Source organism: Nycticebus coucang, chromosome 17 (assembly GCF_027406575.1).
Source record: "Nycticebus coucang isolate mNycCou1 chromosome 17, mNycCou1.pri, whole genome shotgun sequence".
Classification (NCBI taxonomy): Eukaryota; Metazoa; Chordata; class Mammalia; order Primates; family Lorisidae; genus Nycticebus; species Nycticebus coucang.
This window is the reverse complement of record NC_069796.1, coordinates 80,207,594-80,223,408: the sequence shown is the minus strand read 5'-3', so window position 1 is coordinate 80,223,408 and position 15,815 is coordinate 80,207,594. Positions and strand designations below refer to the sequence as shown.

General features: G+C 40.6%; 1 protein-coding gene across 1 annotated transcript in view; it reads right to left on the bottom strand.

The window, feature by feature from the left end:
• SIMC1 (SUMO interacting motifs containing 1) overlaps nucleotides 1-15,815 on the bottom strand; it is a 95,317-nt gene that overhangs the window by 34,130 nt on the left and 45,372 nt on the right. Inside the window, exons 4-5 of the mRNA XM_053567256.1 lie at nucleotides 15,674-15,743; nucleotides 2,440-2,594 (exon numbers count right to left, since the gene is read on the bottom strand). Of these exons, the coding sequence (XP_053423231.1) occupies nucleotides 2,440-2,594; nucleotides 15,674-15,743 (225 nt within the window). The remainder of the gene's footprint in view (nucleotides 1-2,439; nucleotides 2,595-15,673; nucleotides 15,744-15,815) is intronic.

Genomic DNA, 15,815 nt, shown 5'->3' with positions numbered 1-15,815 from the left:
ATAGGCAACTGCTGCAATGCCCAGCTAATTTTTCTATTTGTTTTTCGTAGTAGAAATGGGGTCTCACTCTTGCTCAGGCTGCTCTTGAGCTCAAGATATCCTCCCACCTTGCCCTCCCAGAGTGCTAAGATTACAGGCATGAGCCACTGTGCCTGGCCAGGTCATTATAGTCTTAAGGCCCTACCTTGTTTTCTGGAAAAATTATTTCAAAACTAAATATCTATATTCAGCCTCATTATCAACCACTGTGTGGGAAGATAAAGACATTTTTAGACACAGAAGATCTCAAAATCTTCCCACATACTTTTCTTTTTTTTTTCAGTTTTTGGCAGGGGCTGGGTTTGAACCCACCACCTCCGGCATATGTGGCCGGCGCCCTACTCCTTTGAGCCACAGGCACCGCACCCCCACATACCTTTTTTAGAAAGCTACTGGAGGCTGATTACTTAAAACGAGGGAGTAAAATCCAAGAAAGAAAAAGACATAGGACAAGTCAGTCATCCAACATTAGAAAGAGGTAAAAGGAACTCTCACACTTACAATGAAGACTGGTAGAGGACAGAATTTGGTGTTGATTTCTGATATGTACAGAGAAAGCAATAAAACTAAAAACAAGACAATTATGAACTCTGGGGGAAATAAAAAAGTATGAATGAAGGAAAAGTAATCATAGTGTATATATCAAGTATTACAATTTTAATGTAGTTTTTTCCTTTCTTAAAATGTGTATATAGTTTTTGGGTATCTTCTGTATATAAGAAAATGTGAGAGGCTCGGCGCCCATAGCACAGTGGTTATGGTGCTGGTTACAGCACCAGCCACATGCACTGAGGCTGGCGGGTTCAAGCCCAGCCTGGGTCAGCTAAACAACAAGGACAACTGCAACAAGAAAATAGTTGGGTATTGTGGTGGGTGCCTGTAGTCCTGGCTACTTTGGAGGCTGAGGCAACAGAATTGGTTAAGCCCAAGAGTTTGAGGTTGCTGGGAGCTGTGATGCTAGGGCACTCTACCTAGGGTGACATAGTCAGACTGTCTCAAAAAAAAAAAAAAAAAATAGAGCTGGGCTTTGTGGCAGGCGCCCGTAATCCCAACTACTTGGGAGGCTGAGGCAAGAGGATCACTGGAGCTCAATAGTTTGACATTATTGTGAGCTATGATGCCATAGCACTCTACTGAGGGTGCCAAAGTGAAACTCTGTATCCAAAAAAAAAAAAAAAAAAAAAAAAATGTGAGAATGTAAATATGTGTGGAAGAGTTTCAAGACTGCCCTAATCCAAGAGATGCTGGTACACGGAAGTGAGAATCATTTCCAAAAAAGCACAGGATGTTCAGAGGCCCCTCAACTCACAGTGTGGTAACATCCCGATAAACCCATACTAAGTTGAAAGTATTATAAGGAGGGTGACAACTGTGGCTCAAAGGAGTAGGATGCCAGCCCCATATGCCAGAGGTGTCAGGTTCAAACCTGGCCCTGGTTAAAAAAACAAATAAACAAAAAAACTGCAAAAGAAAAAAAAAGAAAGTATTATAAGGTAAAAATACATTTAATACACCATAGCGTAAGGTAAACATGCTCAAAGTACTTACATTAGCCTTTAGTTGGGCAAAATCATCTAATACAAAGCTGATTTTATAATAAAGTGTTGGCTATTTGTTGACTGTATCATGTAATACTTAAATACTGCAATGAGAGACAGATGGTTGTATGGGTAATTTAAATATGGTTTCTGCTGAATATGTATTGTTTTTGCACCATAATAAAGTTGAAAACTTTTAAGTCAAACCATTGTAAGTTGGGGACCAGCTGCAGTACCAAGAGAAAAATTCCAGATATCCCCACCCTAGAAATCAATCCTCCTCTTTGGTATAAGCATATAGTAGTTCCATATTCTAAAGCTTCCAGAAACTCTGACACTAATTTTACAAAAAAAGAACACATGGTTACTATCTATTGTACTTTACTGTCAGCTACACGACCTAATGACATAATATTACTTTTCAGAAACTAGTAGTGACAAAAAAGCACGTATGCTTTTTTGGTTTCCCTTTACAAGCACCGAGAACTCAGGAGCTCAGGCTTTGAAATGAGATTTATATTGAGCTCATCAGGGGATGGAAACAAATCTCAGTTAATAAAAGCCAAAGAAAATTTTACAGAAGTCAAGTTTCTCCTTAGATCTCACAAGGTTGTTTGGACAATAGTGAAATAGAACAAAAGAAGTCAATGGTCTTAAAAGAAAAATCACTGAAGCTAAGGGGCCTGCCATAGAACTCTGCAAGCAGAGAGAGTTCTTTTATGATTATCTTAGTATTAATAATGATCCCTGTTATACTATCTAGTGACTAGAAAACCTTGTCCAACTGATATTCTCTGTCCTTCAGTGGCTGCCCACCTATATCTCTACCTCTTGTCATCTCAGAGCTCAGGTGGCTGATTACCTGACATTGTGGGGCTGCTTGTCACAGGACAGCACAGTGTTTGCAATGGACTGCTGCAGGTGCTGCCGCTGCCTCCTCAGGATCTGCTGGAAATCATCTTCAAGGGTCTGCACTACATAACGCAGAAAAAGGACTCGTCCAGGTAGAGTCTGTCCCTTGGGAAGAAGAATGAGAACTCAGTCTTTATCTCCTAGATGACAGTAAATATTAGGTACTCTTAAATACTATGTCTAAGAGAAGGCCATGAGTCAACAAATATGTCTGTACCTAAAAGAGAGGCTCCTGGGAGAGAGCAGGTAGTCTAGGTTATACAAAAGAAGACAAACGGAGCAACTGCTAAAAGAATAACATCCTCTAAGGTCTCTATTTCTTGATTTCTAAGGATTGCAAATTATTTATTCAAAGAATCTCCAGGATTATATACCTTGTAACCTGGAGACAGCCATGGAAAGTCAGTCTCTCTGACTGAATCTATTAACCTCAGGATAAATCCCAAACTGTAGAAAGAAGAGAAAGAAACTGGTTCTTTTTTTTTTTTTACAGTTTTTGGCCAGGGCTGGGTTTGAACCAGCCATCTCCGGCATATGGGGTCGGTGCACTACTCCTTTGAGCCACAGGCGCCAAGAAACTGGTTCTTTAATGACTGCTGAACTTCCAGTAATATAAGCTGATACATGTCCTTATTGTTGAGGCAAGGCTGAGCTGGATATTCTGTTACAGGTGAAATAATCCTAACTGACACAAATCAAGAGCATGGGCTTTGGTGACACACAGATATTATATTTTTGTTGTTCTTTGTTTTAAACATAGCTCCATTCCTTATTTCTCTTATTTAAACCCCTGAGGCTCTGAGACTCATGGGGATAATTCTGACCTTACCAAAGACAGTGTAAGTACCTGTCACATAGCTGGCAAGCACGTACGCTTTTTTGGTTTCCCTTTACAAGCACCGAGAACTCAGGAGCTCAGGCTTTGAAACTTCACAGACTAGGAAGGCACCAAACTGTTTCCGGACTATGTGAGAACTTTCAAACTCCAGGGAGTTAAGTAAATATTCTGGGAACATATATCATGGACCAAGATATGGTTCAGTCATCAGGAAACATAACCATTTCAAGACATATCATTTCTTTTTTGGGGGAGAGGTGATGAGGTATCGTTATCTTCCAAACGTGTATATTTTCCTCTAATTGTTAATAATTGATACAATTTTAAAAACCAAGTACTTATGCTAGACTTATTATGAAAGGCTTCTACTGACACCACTCTCCACCACTTGTCTTCTCCAGTACCCTAGAGGGAATAACTTTTAATGCATTCTTCTAAAAGTCACCTAAACATTTCTTTTTTTCCTCACTATGTTGGCCTGGGTAGAGTGCTATGGCGTCACAGCTCACAGCAACCTCTAACTCTTGGGCTTAAGTGAGTCTCTTGTCTCGGCCTCCCAAGTAGATGGGACTAGAGGCGCCTGCCACAATGCCTGGCTATTTTTCAGTTGTAGTTGTCATTGTTGTTTGGCAGGCCTGGGCTGGATTTGAACCCACCAGTTGCAGTGTATGTGGCTGGCGCTTTAGCCACTGAGCTACAGGCACTGAGCTACCCTAAACATTTCTAAAGAAATATTGCTATTTTTTGATTTACCAACTGTAGACATTACCTGTTAGTTTTGCTATGCTAGATAAGGATTTAACTCACTTAGACCAAATCCCCACCTTTTCTCTTCCTAAAGTAACTGTATCTCTACCAGCTACAGCCCTACTTGGGAAGATGGCAAGGGGAGGGGTGGGAGGAGATGGGTGGAGGAGGATAATTGGTGGGACCTCACCTGCTGTGTATATTGCAAGCGTACATGTCAAATACATTAACAGAAGAGTATGAATTCTAAACACAATTGAATAAGTGAGGTGAATGATATGTTGACCAGTTTGATGTGAACATTCTAGATTGTATATAGAGTTGGCACATTGTGCCCCATAAATGCAGTAATGTACACAGTTATGATCTAATAAAAAAAAACAGAATGTTGTAACAGCCCTACTATTTTTAGAGATCCTATTATTTTTCATCCTTCAACCTTTATGTTCTACACTTTTCATTTCACATTGTCAAGGCTAATAAGATGATCTCCTATGCATTGTATGCAAATTGATTCTAAATGTTATAACTAGTGATTACAGCATCAGGACTATGTTAAAATCATTTACTATACTGGAAATCTAAATAGCAAAGTAAGAAAACCATTCCTTTTTTGTGTAGTTTTTTTTCTTAGTTTCTTTTTATCCCTCCCTTTACTGACCACCATCACAACATACTTTTTCAACTCTTCAAGAATGGTGTTCAAGATTGAGAATATCCCTTCCCCCAAATATGCCGGAGGTGGCGGGTTCAAACCCAGCCCCGGCCAAAAACCAAAAAAAAAAAAAAAAAAAAATGTTAAAAAAAGGCTGGCACTGTGGCTCACACCTGTAATCCTAGCATTCTGGGAGGGCGAGGTACGTGGATAGCTTGAGCTCATGAGTTGGAGACCAGTCTGAGCATAAGTGAGATCCTGTCTCTACTAAAAATAGAAAAACTGAGGTAAGAGGATGGCTTGAGCACAGGAGTTGGATCTTGCTGTGAGCTATGATCTCATAGCACTCTATCTAGGGCAGTGGTTCTCAACCTGTGGGTTGCGACCCCCAGGAACTGTATTAAAGGGTTGCGGCATTAGGAAGGTTGAGAACCACTGATCTAGGGAGACAGCTTGTCTCAAACAACAACAACAAAAAACTTTGACAAACCCTAAAATTCAATCATTTCAAATGTACCATTTTGTAGTAAACTGAGTTGTGCAAACAAAACCATAATCTATTTTTAGAACAGTTTTATCACCCCAGAAAGATTCCTTGTGTCCTTTTATAGTTTCCAACCTCTGGCCCAGGGCAAATACTCACCTTCTGTCTTTCTAGATTTACCTTTCCTGGACGTTTTACAGAAATAGAGTTATACCATATGTGATGCTCTGTGTGTGGTTTCTTTCTCTTAGCTTAATTTTTTTTTAAATTTCAGATTAATATTAGGGTACAAATGTTTAGGTTACATTGTTTTCAATTCTAAAGTAAAGTTCAAGTTGTAGTTGAGCCCTTCACCCAGGGGTTGTGCTGAACACCTTCACATTATGTACATTAGGAGAGATCACACCAATTTCTCTTCTCCTCCCCTCTTTGCTACACTATACTTTTGTTTTTTCTTTTGTGTGGGCATGTAATTGTTTATATATTGGTTTAATATTGAGTACATTGGATACTTTCCTCCCTGTTTTGGGGATATTTTACTAAGAAGAATGTGTTTCAACTCCATTCAGGTAAACACAAAAAGTATAAAGTCTCCATCTTTTCTTATGGCTGAATAATACTCCAGGGTATACATATACCATTTTGTTAATGCATACAGGGGTTGATGGGCACTTGGGTTGCTTCCATGACTTGGTAATTGTGAACTAAGCTGCAATTAACATTCTGGGGCAAATATCTTTGTGAAAAAATGATTTTTATTCTTCTAGGTAGGTATCTAATAATAAGATTGCAGGATTAATGGAAGGTCGACTTTCAGGTTTTTGAGAATTCTCCATACTTCTTTCCATAAAGGTTATATTACTTTAAGATCTCACCAGCAGTACCAAAGTGTTCCCATCTCTCCACATCCATGCTATCATCAGCAGACTTGGGATTTTGTGATGTGGATGGACTCCAGAGCTAGGTGGTATCTCAGAGTGGTTCTGATTTGCATTTCTCTGATAATTAGGGACATGAGCACTTTTTCATGTGTTTGTTGGCAATTCATCCCTCATCTTCAGAGAAGTTTCTGTTCAAGTCTCTTGCCCACTTATAAATAGGGTTGTTTATTCTTTTCTTGATTGAGTTCTCTGTAGATTCTAGTTATCAGACCTTTGTCAGATTCATAACATGCAAAAATCATCTCCCATTCTGAAGACTGTTTGCTTTAACTGTGGTACCCTTAGCTGTGCAGAGCTTTTTAGCTTGATCAAATCCCATTTATTTATTTTTGGTGTTGCTGCAATTGCCAAAGGGGTCTTCTTCGATTTTGTCAAGCGTTTTCCCCACCCTCTCATCTGGAATTTTTATTGTTTCGTGTTTTAAATTTAAATATTTCACCCAGAAAGAGTCAATTTTTGTCAGTGAATGGTGAGAGGTGTGGGTCCATTTTTAGTCTTCTACAAGTGGCTAACCAGTTCTCCCCAGCACCATTTATTAAATAGGGATTCTTTTCTCCAGTGCATGCTTTTGTTTGGCTTGTCAAAGATCAGATGGCAATATGTGGCTGGGTTCATCTCTAGGTTCTCTATTCTATTCCATAGCTCTATGTCTCCATTTTTGTGCTAGTAGCATGTTGTTTTGATCACTATAGAATTGTAGTATAACCTGAAGTCTGGTAACGTGATGTCTCCAGATTTGGATACTTTTCCCCCATTCTTGAGACACTTTACTAAGAAGAATATGTTCCAGATCCAGCCAGGTAAACCTAAAAGATTCAAAGTCTCCCTCTTTTTTATGGCTGCATAGCATACAATCAGGGGTCCTCAAACTGCAGCCCATGGGCCACATGAGGTGGTGTGATTGTATTTGTTCCCGTTTTGTTTTTTTACTTCAAAATAAGGTATGTGCAGTGTGCATAGGAATTTGTTCACAGTTTTTTTTTTAAACTATAGTCCGGCCCTCCAACAGTCTGAGGGACAGTGAATTGACCTCCTGTTTAAAAAGTTTGAGGACGCTTGGTATACATATACAATTTTTTATATTAAATCATAATTGTGTACATTAATGCATTTATGGGGTATAATATACTTATTTTATATACAATTTGGAATGCTTACATCAAAGTGGTTACCACAATTTGTTTATCCATTCACGAGTCGATGGGCATTTAGGCTGCTTCCACGACTTGTGAATTGGGCTGCAATCAACATTCTGGTGCAAATGTCTTTGTTGTAAAATGATTTTTGTTCATCTGAGTAGATACCTAGTAATGATATTGCAGGTTCAAGCAGTAGGTCAACTTTTAGTTCTTTGAGAATTCTCCATACTTCTTTCCAAAAAGGCTGTATTAGTTTCCAGTCCCATCAGCAGTGAAGAAGTGTTCCTTTTTCTCCACATCCATGCCAACATCTGTAGTTTTGGGATTTTGTGATGTGGGCTAATCTTACCGGAGTTAGGTGGTACTCAAAATGGTTTTGATTTGCATTTCTCTGATGATTAAAGAAGACGAGCATTTTTTCATGTGTTTGTAGGCCATGCACCTGTCATCTTCAGAGAGGTTTCTGTTCAAGTCTTTGCCCACAAATAAATGGGGTTGTTTGTTCTTTGATGTGTATGTGTGTGTGTGTATATATATATATTATTATTATTTTTTTTTTAAGTTTTTGGCTGGGGCTGGGTTTGAAGCTGCCACCTCTGGCATATGGGGCCGGCGCCCTACTCCTTTGAGCCACAGGTGTCGCCTGATGTATGTATTTTTTAATGTGTCACTGTATTCTGTTTGCGAGGATCTTAATGAATATTCTTGCATCAATATTCATTAATGATAATGGCCTACAGTTTTTCTTTTTTGTTGAGTCCTTTCCTGGTTTGGGAATCAGGGTGATGTGTAGAATGTGTTGGGGAAAATTATTTCCTTCTCTATGTTTTGGAATAGATTATGCAAAATAGGTAGTAGCTCCTCTTTGAAAGTTTGGTAGAATTCTGGTGTGAAACCATCTGGTCCAGGAATTTCCTTTTTGGAAGATTTTGTATTGTTGATGCAATTTCAGTGCTTGATATAGGTCTATTCAAAATTTCTAACTGTTTCTGGTTAGTCTGGCCAAGAGTTTATAGATTTTATTTTTTTGAGACAGAACCTCAAGCTGTCGCCCTGGGCAGAGTGCCGTGGCATCACAGCTCACAGCAACCTCCAACTCCTGGGCTCAAGTGATTCTCCTGCCTCAGCCTCCCAAGTAGCTGGGACTATAGGTGTCTGCCACAACGCTCGGCTATTTTTTTGGTTGCAGCATCATTGTTATTTGGCGGGCCCAGGCTGGATTAAAACCTGCCAGCTCAGGTGTATGTGGCTGGCACCTTAGCTGCTTGAGCCACAGGTACCAGCCTATAGATTTTATTAATATTTTCAAAGAATCAACATTTTGTTTTGCTTGTCTTCTGAATGATTCTTGTGTTCTTGATATTATTTAATTCTGCTCTAATTTTGGTTATTTCTTTTTTTCTGCTGGATTGTTCTTCCTTTTCCAGTTGCCTGAGACAGCCCACTAGGTTGCTGACTTGCTCTCTTTCTGTATGCTTTTTTTTGAGACAGAGTCTCACTATGTCACCCTCTATAGAGTGCTATGGCATCACAGCTCACAGCAACCTCCAACTCTTGGGCTTAAGTGATCCTCTTGCCTCAGCTTCCCAAGTAGCTGGGACTATAGGTGCCTGCCACAATGCCCAGCTATTTTTTTTTGTGTGTAGTTGTCACTGTTGTTTAGCAGGCCCTAGGCTGGGTTTAAACTTACCAGCCCAAGTGTATGTGGCTGGCTCCCTAGCCACTGAGCTACAGGCACCAAGTCATCTTTCTATATTCTTGACGAAGGCATCTAATGCTGTAAATTTCCCTCTTATAGCTTCATTATTTTTTTGTTAAAGATATATAATGATTTCTTTCTTAATCTCGTCCTTAACTCAGTTGTTTTTCAGCATAAGGTTATATAGTTTCCATGCCTTCGTGCAGGTAGATGCGTATTATTCAGATCCGTTAGGGTTTGTTTTATGTATTGAGGAGCATTTAGGTTGGGTGTATAAATGCTGATGATTGAAATCTCTTCACGTTGTATGCTTCCCTTAACTAGTATGTAGGGTCCATCCTTGCCTTTCCTTATTTTTATTGGTTTAATTGTATCTGCAAATAAGACTGCAACCCCTGCTTTTTTTCTGATTTCCATTTGCCTGGATTATTGTTTTCCATCCCTTCACTCTGACTCTTATTTTATACCTAGAGGTTAGGTGTGTTTCTTGGAGACAGCAGATACTAGGCTTGGGCTTTTATATCCAATCGGCCAAAGTAGGAAATTCAAACCATTCACGTTTACTGAGAGATACAATGAATATGGTGGAATTTTGTTTATCTTGTTTTGTGAAGCTCTAGAGTCCCTTCAAGATTGTGGAAGCTAGGCTTTGTTCTTTAATTTCTGGGTATCTTTACTTTGGTGATAGACCATCATGCTGGTCATTATGAAGAATAGGTCTGAGTACTTCTTTTTTTTTTAGACAGAGTCTCACTATGTTGCCCTGGGTAGAGTGCTGTGGAGTCACAGCTCACAGCAACTTCAAACTCTTGGGCTTAAGTGATTCTCTTGCTTCAGCCTCCCAAGCAGTTGGCACTACAGACACCCACCACAACACCTGGCTATTTTTTGGTTCTAGTTCTCATTGTTGTTTGGCAGGCCTGGGCTGGATTTGAGCCCGCCCTCTCTGGTGTATATGGCTGGTGCCCTAGCTGCTGAGCTACAGGCGCCGAGCCATGGGTCTGAGTACTTCTTATGGTTATAGCAAATTTCATCAACATTTGTCTGTCAGTAAAATATTTTATTTTTCCATCAGAAATGAAACTCAGTTTAGCAGGATAAAGGATCCTGGGCTGGAAATTGTTTTGTTTAAGATGGTTAAAGGCTAATGACCATCCTTTTCTGGCTTGAAAAGTTTCAGCTGAAAGATCGGCGGTGATCCTGATACTTTCCTCTTCTCAGGAAGACTCTTCTTATTCTTGGCTGCTTGAAGGATTTTCTCTTTCATATTGACTTTGGCAAAGTTAATTACAATGTGTCTAGGAGATACTTTGTTTAGACTGAGTCCTGCTGGGGTTCTGAAACTATCTAATATCTGAATTCCTTCCTCTCTCACAATGCTTGGGAAATTCTCCACCATGATGTCTTAAAGCAGAACATCAGTGCTTTTAGGACCATCCTCTTTTTCTTCAGAAACCCCTATAATTTGGATCTTTGTTCTTTTGGAATAATCTCCTACCTTTCTTAGGGAATATTGTTTTTGTTCTCCTTTTTTTTTTTCAATTTCTGAAATTCTTTCTTCTCCATATTCTACTCTATTACTGAGATTCTCTACTGTGTTTCAAAGCTCCTCTTTTACTTCCTTAAGCTCTCTATCTTTTCTAATTATGTCCTGATCCTTTGTGGCTTTATCTTTTTAAACTCACTAATTTCTTGAGACAATTTTTAGACTATTCTTTGGATTTCTATTCTCACCTTCTCAATTCTATTCATCTCATTTGTCATCCATATTCTGAATTCTATTTCTGACATTTCAGCAATTTCTCTATACATGGTATTTTCTGCCGTCTCTCCCTTGTAATCCCTTGGGGGAGTTGATCTGCTCTGATTTTTCATGTTGCCAGAATACTTCTACTGGTTCCTCCCCTTGAGTATTTTCAACTTTCTTCCCTTAATACTATATAGTTATTTTTATTTTTATTTTAATTAATTAATTTTTTGAGACAGAGTCTCACTTTGTCACCCTCAGTAGAGTGCTGTGGCCTCATAGGTCACAGTGACCACAAACTCTTGGGCTTAAGTGATTCTCTTCCCTCAGCCTCCCAAGTAGCTGGGACTACAGGTGCCTGCCACAACACTCAGCTACTTTTTTAGAGATTGGGTCTCACTCCGGCTCAGGCTGGTCTCAAACCCGTGAGTTCAGGAATCTACCTGCTTCGGTCTCCCAGAGTGCTAGCATTACAGGCAGGAGCCACCGCACCCGGCCTACATAAATTTTTAGTTGAAATGTTAGGTTGTCCCCAAATATATATTGAGAGATAATGTAATTGTAGACTGTTAGGGAATACTGTGCAGACCTATTTGGCAACAAAACTGGCAGGGTGAGACGAGATCTGTAGGCCCCAGGAACTGGAGGTAACCACTCCTTCGCTAATGAGCTGGAGCTTGTGCTTGTGGCCCTTCTCCCATGCCATGCTAAGCTTCCTTTCAGGGCTGCAGCCAGGGTCTTTCAGGGCCTGCCTTGCTCAAACTGACTCTGTCCTGGTGTCAGTCTGTCCTCCACCCAGTTTAAAAGAGCAACAGTATTTCACTGGAGTTTCTGCTGTATAAATATTTGAACAGCTGTGGCACACCCTGCCAGTGACGGCTAGAGGAGGGGAATTCACAAATAGACCCACTGTTCCCATCCCCTCATGGTGCTATCCCCCCATATGCAGGCAAATTCAAATTAGGAGCAAACTTGGAGCCCTAGCCAGTGGCAGGTAGAGAATAATAATCTTCAGAAGGCCCAGTGTGGTAGCTCACGCCTGTAATCCTAGCACTCTAGGAAGGCCAAGACAGGTAGATTGCCTGAGCTCACAATTTTGAGACCAGCTTGAACCAGAGTGAGACCTCATCTCTAAAAAAGCTGGGCAGGTAAGTGACTGTAGTCCCAGCTACTCAAGAGGCTGAGGCTAGAGAATCGCTTGAGTCCAAGAGTTTGAGGTTGCTGTGAGCTATGACACACTGGCACTCTACCGAGGGTGACAAAGTAAGACTCTGTCTCAAAAAAAAAAAAAAAAAAAGAATCTGCAGAAAGTTTTGACCAAGTGTTCCAATTGAACTCATCCTGCAGTGCAGGCAACTCTCAGCTAACAAGTTCAAAGAAGCTGCAGTCCTTCCCCCACCAGAGTCAGGCTGTGTACGAGATAAAATGCAGCCGTCATCCATGAGGAGGCTGGTTGGTTCCTGGTCGCCACTGGGCGACCTTCCCAGTGTGGGTCGCTGAGGCTAGGCCTGTCTCTCTCCAAATTGCAGGAGGGGAGCTGAGAGTTCCCAGGCATAGACACCAGGTAGTCATTCTCCAAAGGTCAGGGGAAAGGTCCCCCCAGCAGGTGTTAAAGCCGGGAAAGACCACACCTCACCACATCAAAGTTAGAACTGCTGTGCCACTGTTTCCTCCTGCAGCAGGGGGCAGGGTGTTGCATGCTTCAGCAGCTCACACGATGCCCAGATCTCTCAGAGAACTCACCAAACACACCAGCCTTTGCAAGAGGTTAATCCATTAGGCAACGGGAAAGCAGGGAGGGTGGGCTGTGGGCTCAGGAGTGCAGAGAGAATATTCATTCACTTTTGTGCTAGGAATGATGGGGACTCAGAGGTAGACATTTCCAGGTGCAGGTGAACTGGCTGTCTCTCAGGGGGTGAGGTAAGAGGTTCTTTGTTCCCTGCTTGCTTACAGAAATCCCACAGCGGGCCTCCTGGTTGGGGAAGGGGTCTCCTGTCTTCTTCGGCACTGGGCACCTTCAGTCTAGTTGCTCTGTGCTTGATCTCTGTTATCTTTCTTCCTCTTTCTCTCCCTCTCAGCTTGTCTTAGTGGGGATTATGTGCACCTTGATTTCTTCTCCTTGTGGTCAACTCCCCAATTTTGACTCCTCTGAGTTTGCTTCAGTCCAACTTTTCTCCTACTGGACAGGAGCTTATGGCAAAAGGTGCCTCTAGTAGGCCATCTTGCTCCTTCCCCCAGCTTAATGTTTGTCTAGGTGCTAGCCTGTATCAATAGCTCATTCCTTTTTATTATAGAACAGAATCCCATTTTGTTTATTCATTCACCAGTTGATAGACATTTGAATTATTTCTACTTTTTTTTGTAGAGACAGTCTCACTTTATCACCCTCACTAGAGTGCCGTGGCATCACAGCTCACAGCGACCTCCAACTCCTGGGCTTAGGCGATTCTCTTGCCTCAGCCTCCCAAGCAGCTGGGACTACAGGAGGCCTGCCACAATGCCTGGCTATTTTTCTGTTGCAGTTTGGCAGGGGCTGGGTCCAAACCCACCACGGTTGGTACATGGGGCCGGCGCCCTATCAACTGAGCCACAGACGCCGTCCTATTTCTACTTTTTAGCTATTAGGAATAATGCTACCATGAACATTCACATGCAAGTCTTTGGTTGACATGTTTTCATTTTTCTTGGGTTTATATCTAGAAGTGGAATACATAGGTTAAATGATAAATTTATGCTTAACTTCATTGTTTCCCACCAGCAATGTATGAGACTTATGTCTTCCACATTCTTGGCAACATTTGCTATTTTCTTTAAATATTTTTTTTTCAAATTGTGGTTAAAAAAAATAACATATAAGTTACCAAGTTCAGTGTAAAGTTCAGTAGTGTGAAATATACTCATAGATATCCAAAAGTCTCCACAACTTCTCATCTTTCAAAACTGAAGCCCTATATCCATTGACCAACGACTTCCCATTTCTCACTGTCTTCAGCTCCTGGCAACCATTATTCTACTTCTATTTCTATGACTTAACTACTTTTGATACTTCATGTAAGTAGAACCACATAATATTTGTCCCTTAGAGACTGGCATATTTCACTTAGTGTAGTATCCTACAGGGTCATCCAAGTTGTGGTATGTGACAGAATTTTTTTACTTTTTAACACAGAATTAATATCCCATTGCAGGAATACACCATATTTTTAAAATCCATTCTTCTGACTATGGGTATTTGGGTTGCTTATACCTTTTGGCTATTGTGAACAGTGCTATTAACAAAGGTATGTAAATATCTTTGAGAACGTGCTTTCAGTTTGCTTGCATATATACCCAGAAGTGCGATTATTGGATCATATGATAATTCTATTGGGGAACTGTCATACTGTTTTCCATAGCAGTTATACTATTTTACACTCCCACCGGGAGTGCATAGGTTCTAATATCTCTACATCCTTGGCAGCAGTTTTTTCTTTTTCTTTTTCTTTTTTTTAAGATGGGGGTCTTGCTTTGTCATTGGGGCTACTGTGCAGTGGTCATCTGGAAATGTTTGTATTCTACCTTCACACCTAACAGTTTGGCCGAGTAAAGAATTCTTTTTATTTTGTTTTGAGACAGAGTCTTGCTAAGTCACCCTCAGTAGAGTACTGTGGCATCACAACTCACAGCAACCTCTAACTCTTGGGCTTAATTGATCCTCTTGCCTCAGCCTCCCAAGTAGCTGGGACTACAGGCTCTTGCAACAACACCCGGCTATTTTTTGGTTGTAGTTGTCATTGTTGTTTGGCAGGCCCAGGCTGGATTTGAACCTGCCAACTCTGGTGTATGTGGCTGGTGCTCTAGCCAATGACCTACAGGCGCTGAGCCACGAGTAAAGAATTCTAACTTGAAAATGATTTGTTTTATCTAACTGCTTTAGGGTTAGCAGACAAAAAGCTGGCAATTTGGCAATTAAGCTTGGAGATAACTGAAGTTCAGAATGTGGGAGACTTTTTTCCTAGAGTTCCAACTCTATACTAGCTATCTTTATTTATTACAGATGGTACATTTAACTTCCTTAGACAATGAGTCTTCTGACATTGAAGTGTATGTAACCTGTCTACTGAATATTTTGTGTTCAAGAATAAAGCATTTGAGGTTGGCACCCGTAGGTCAGTAGTTAGGGCTCTGGCCATATACACTGGGGCTGGCAGGTTTGAACCTGGCCCTGGCCAGTTAAAAACAACAATGACAACTACAGCAAAAAAATAGCTAGGTTTTGTGGCGGGCACCTGTAGTCCCAGCTACTTGGGAGGCTGAGGCTAGAGAATTGCTTAAACCCAAGAGTTTGAGGTTGCTGTAAGCTGTGATGCCATGGCACTCTACCAAGGGCGACATAATGAGACTCTGTTTAAAAAAAAAAAAAAAAAAAGAAAGAAAGAATAAAGCATTTGATTGTTTCATCTATAGACTTTCAATAAAAATTCATTTACAGCCCATATCTGACTTCTACTACAGGCTATGTTTTGGAGCCCAAAACCTCTCTGGTGTTCTAAAGGGAAGATGTCCTCCCTCCTTGGCAACAGCCTCTTTTATATATATGTTCTAGTCTGTAGCTTTTTTTTTGTCTAGCTTTATTAGCCATCATTCTTACATTTTCTTTAGGTCTTCCAAATCTTCAGGTAAATCTACTGTCTTTACTCTTATTTTTATAGCCATGAATTTATAACTTTCTCTATTCACTTATTGTTATTTTTAATAGAATCTCAGAAGGAAAGGGATAAGTGAATGGACTCAATCTTGAATTGGGAGACCGTATATACCATTTCAATTTTTTAGTGGGAGAGGGTGTATCAGGAGAGAATATGGCGTAGATTTTATTACCAGATTTGCTGTCACTTTTCTTCCTATTTAAAACTTCCCCTGCAGAAGATACGTCCTGATAATTGTTACGTTACCTCTTCCTCCATGACATAGGTAAGCAGTTTCCAGTCCCACTCCACCGTCTTGGCATTGGCTGGATGTAGCCTGAAAGTTAAGTGACATCAATTAGAATTCTGGAGAATTCAGTGGAATAAAGGATAGGATCTAGAAGATGAA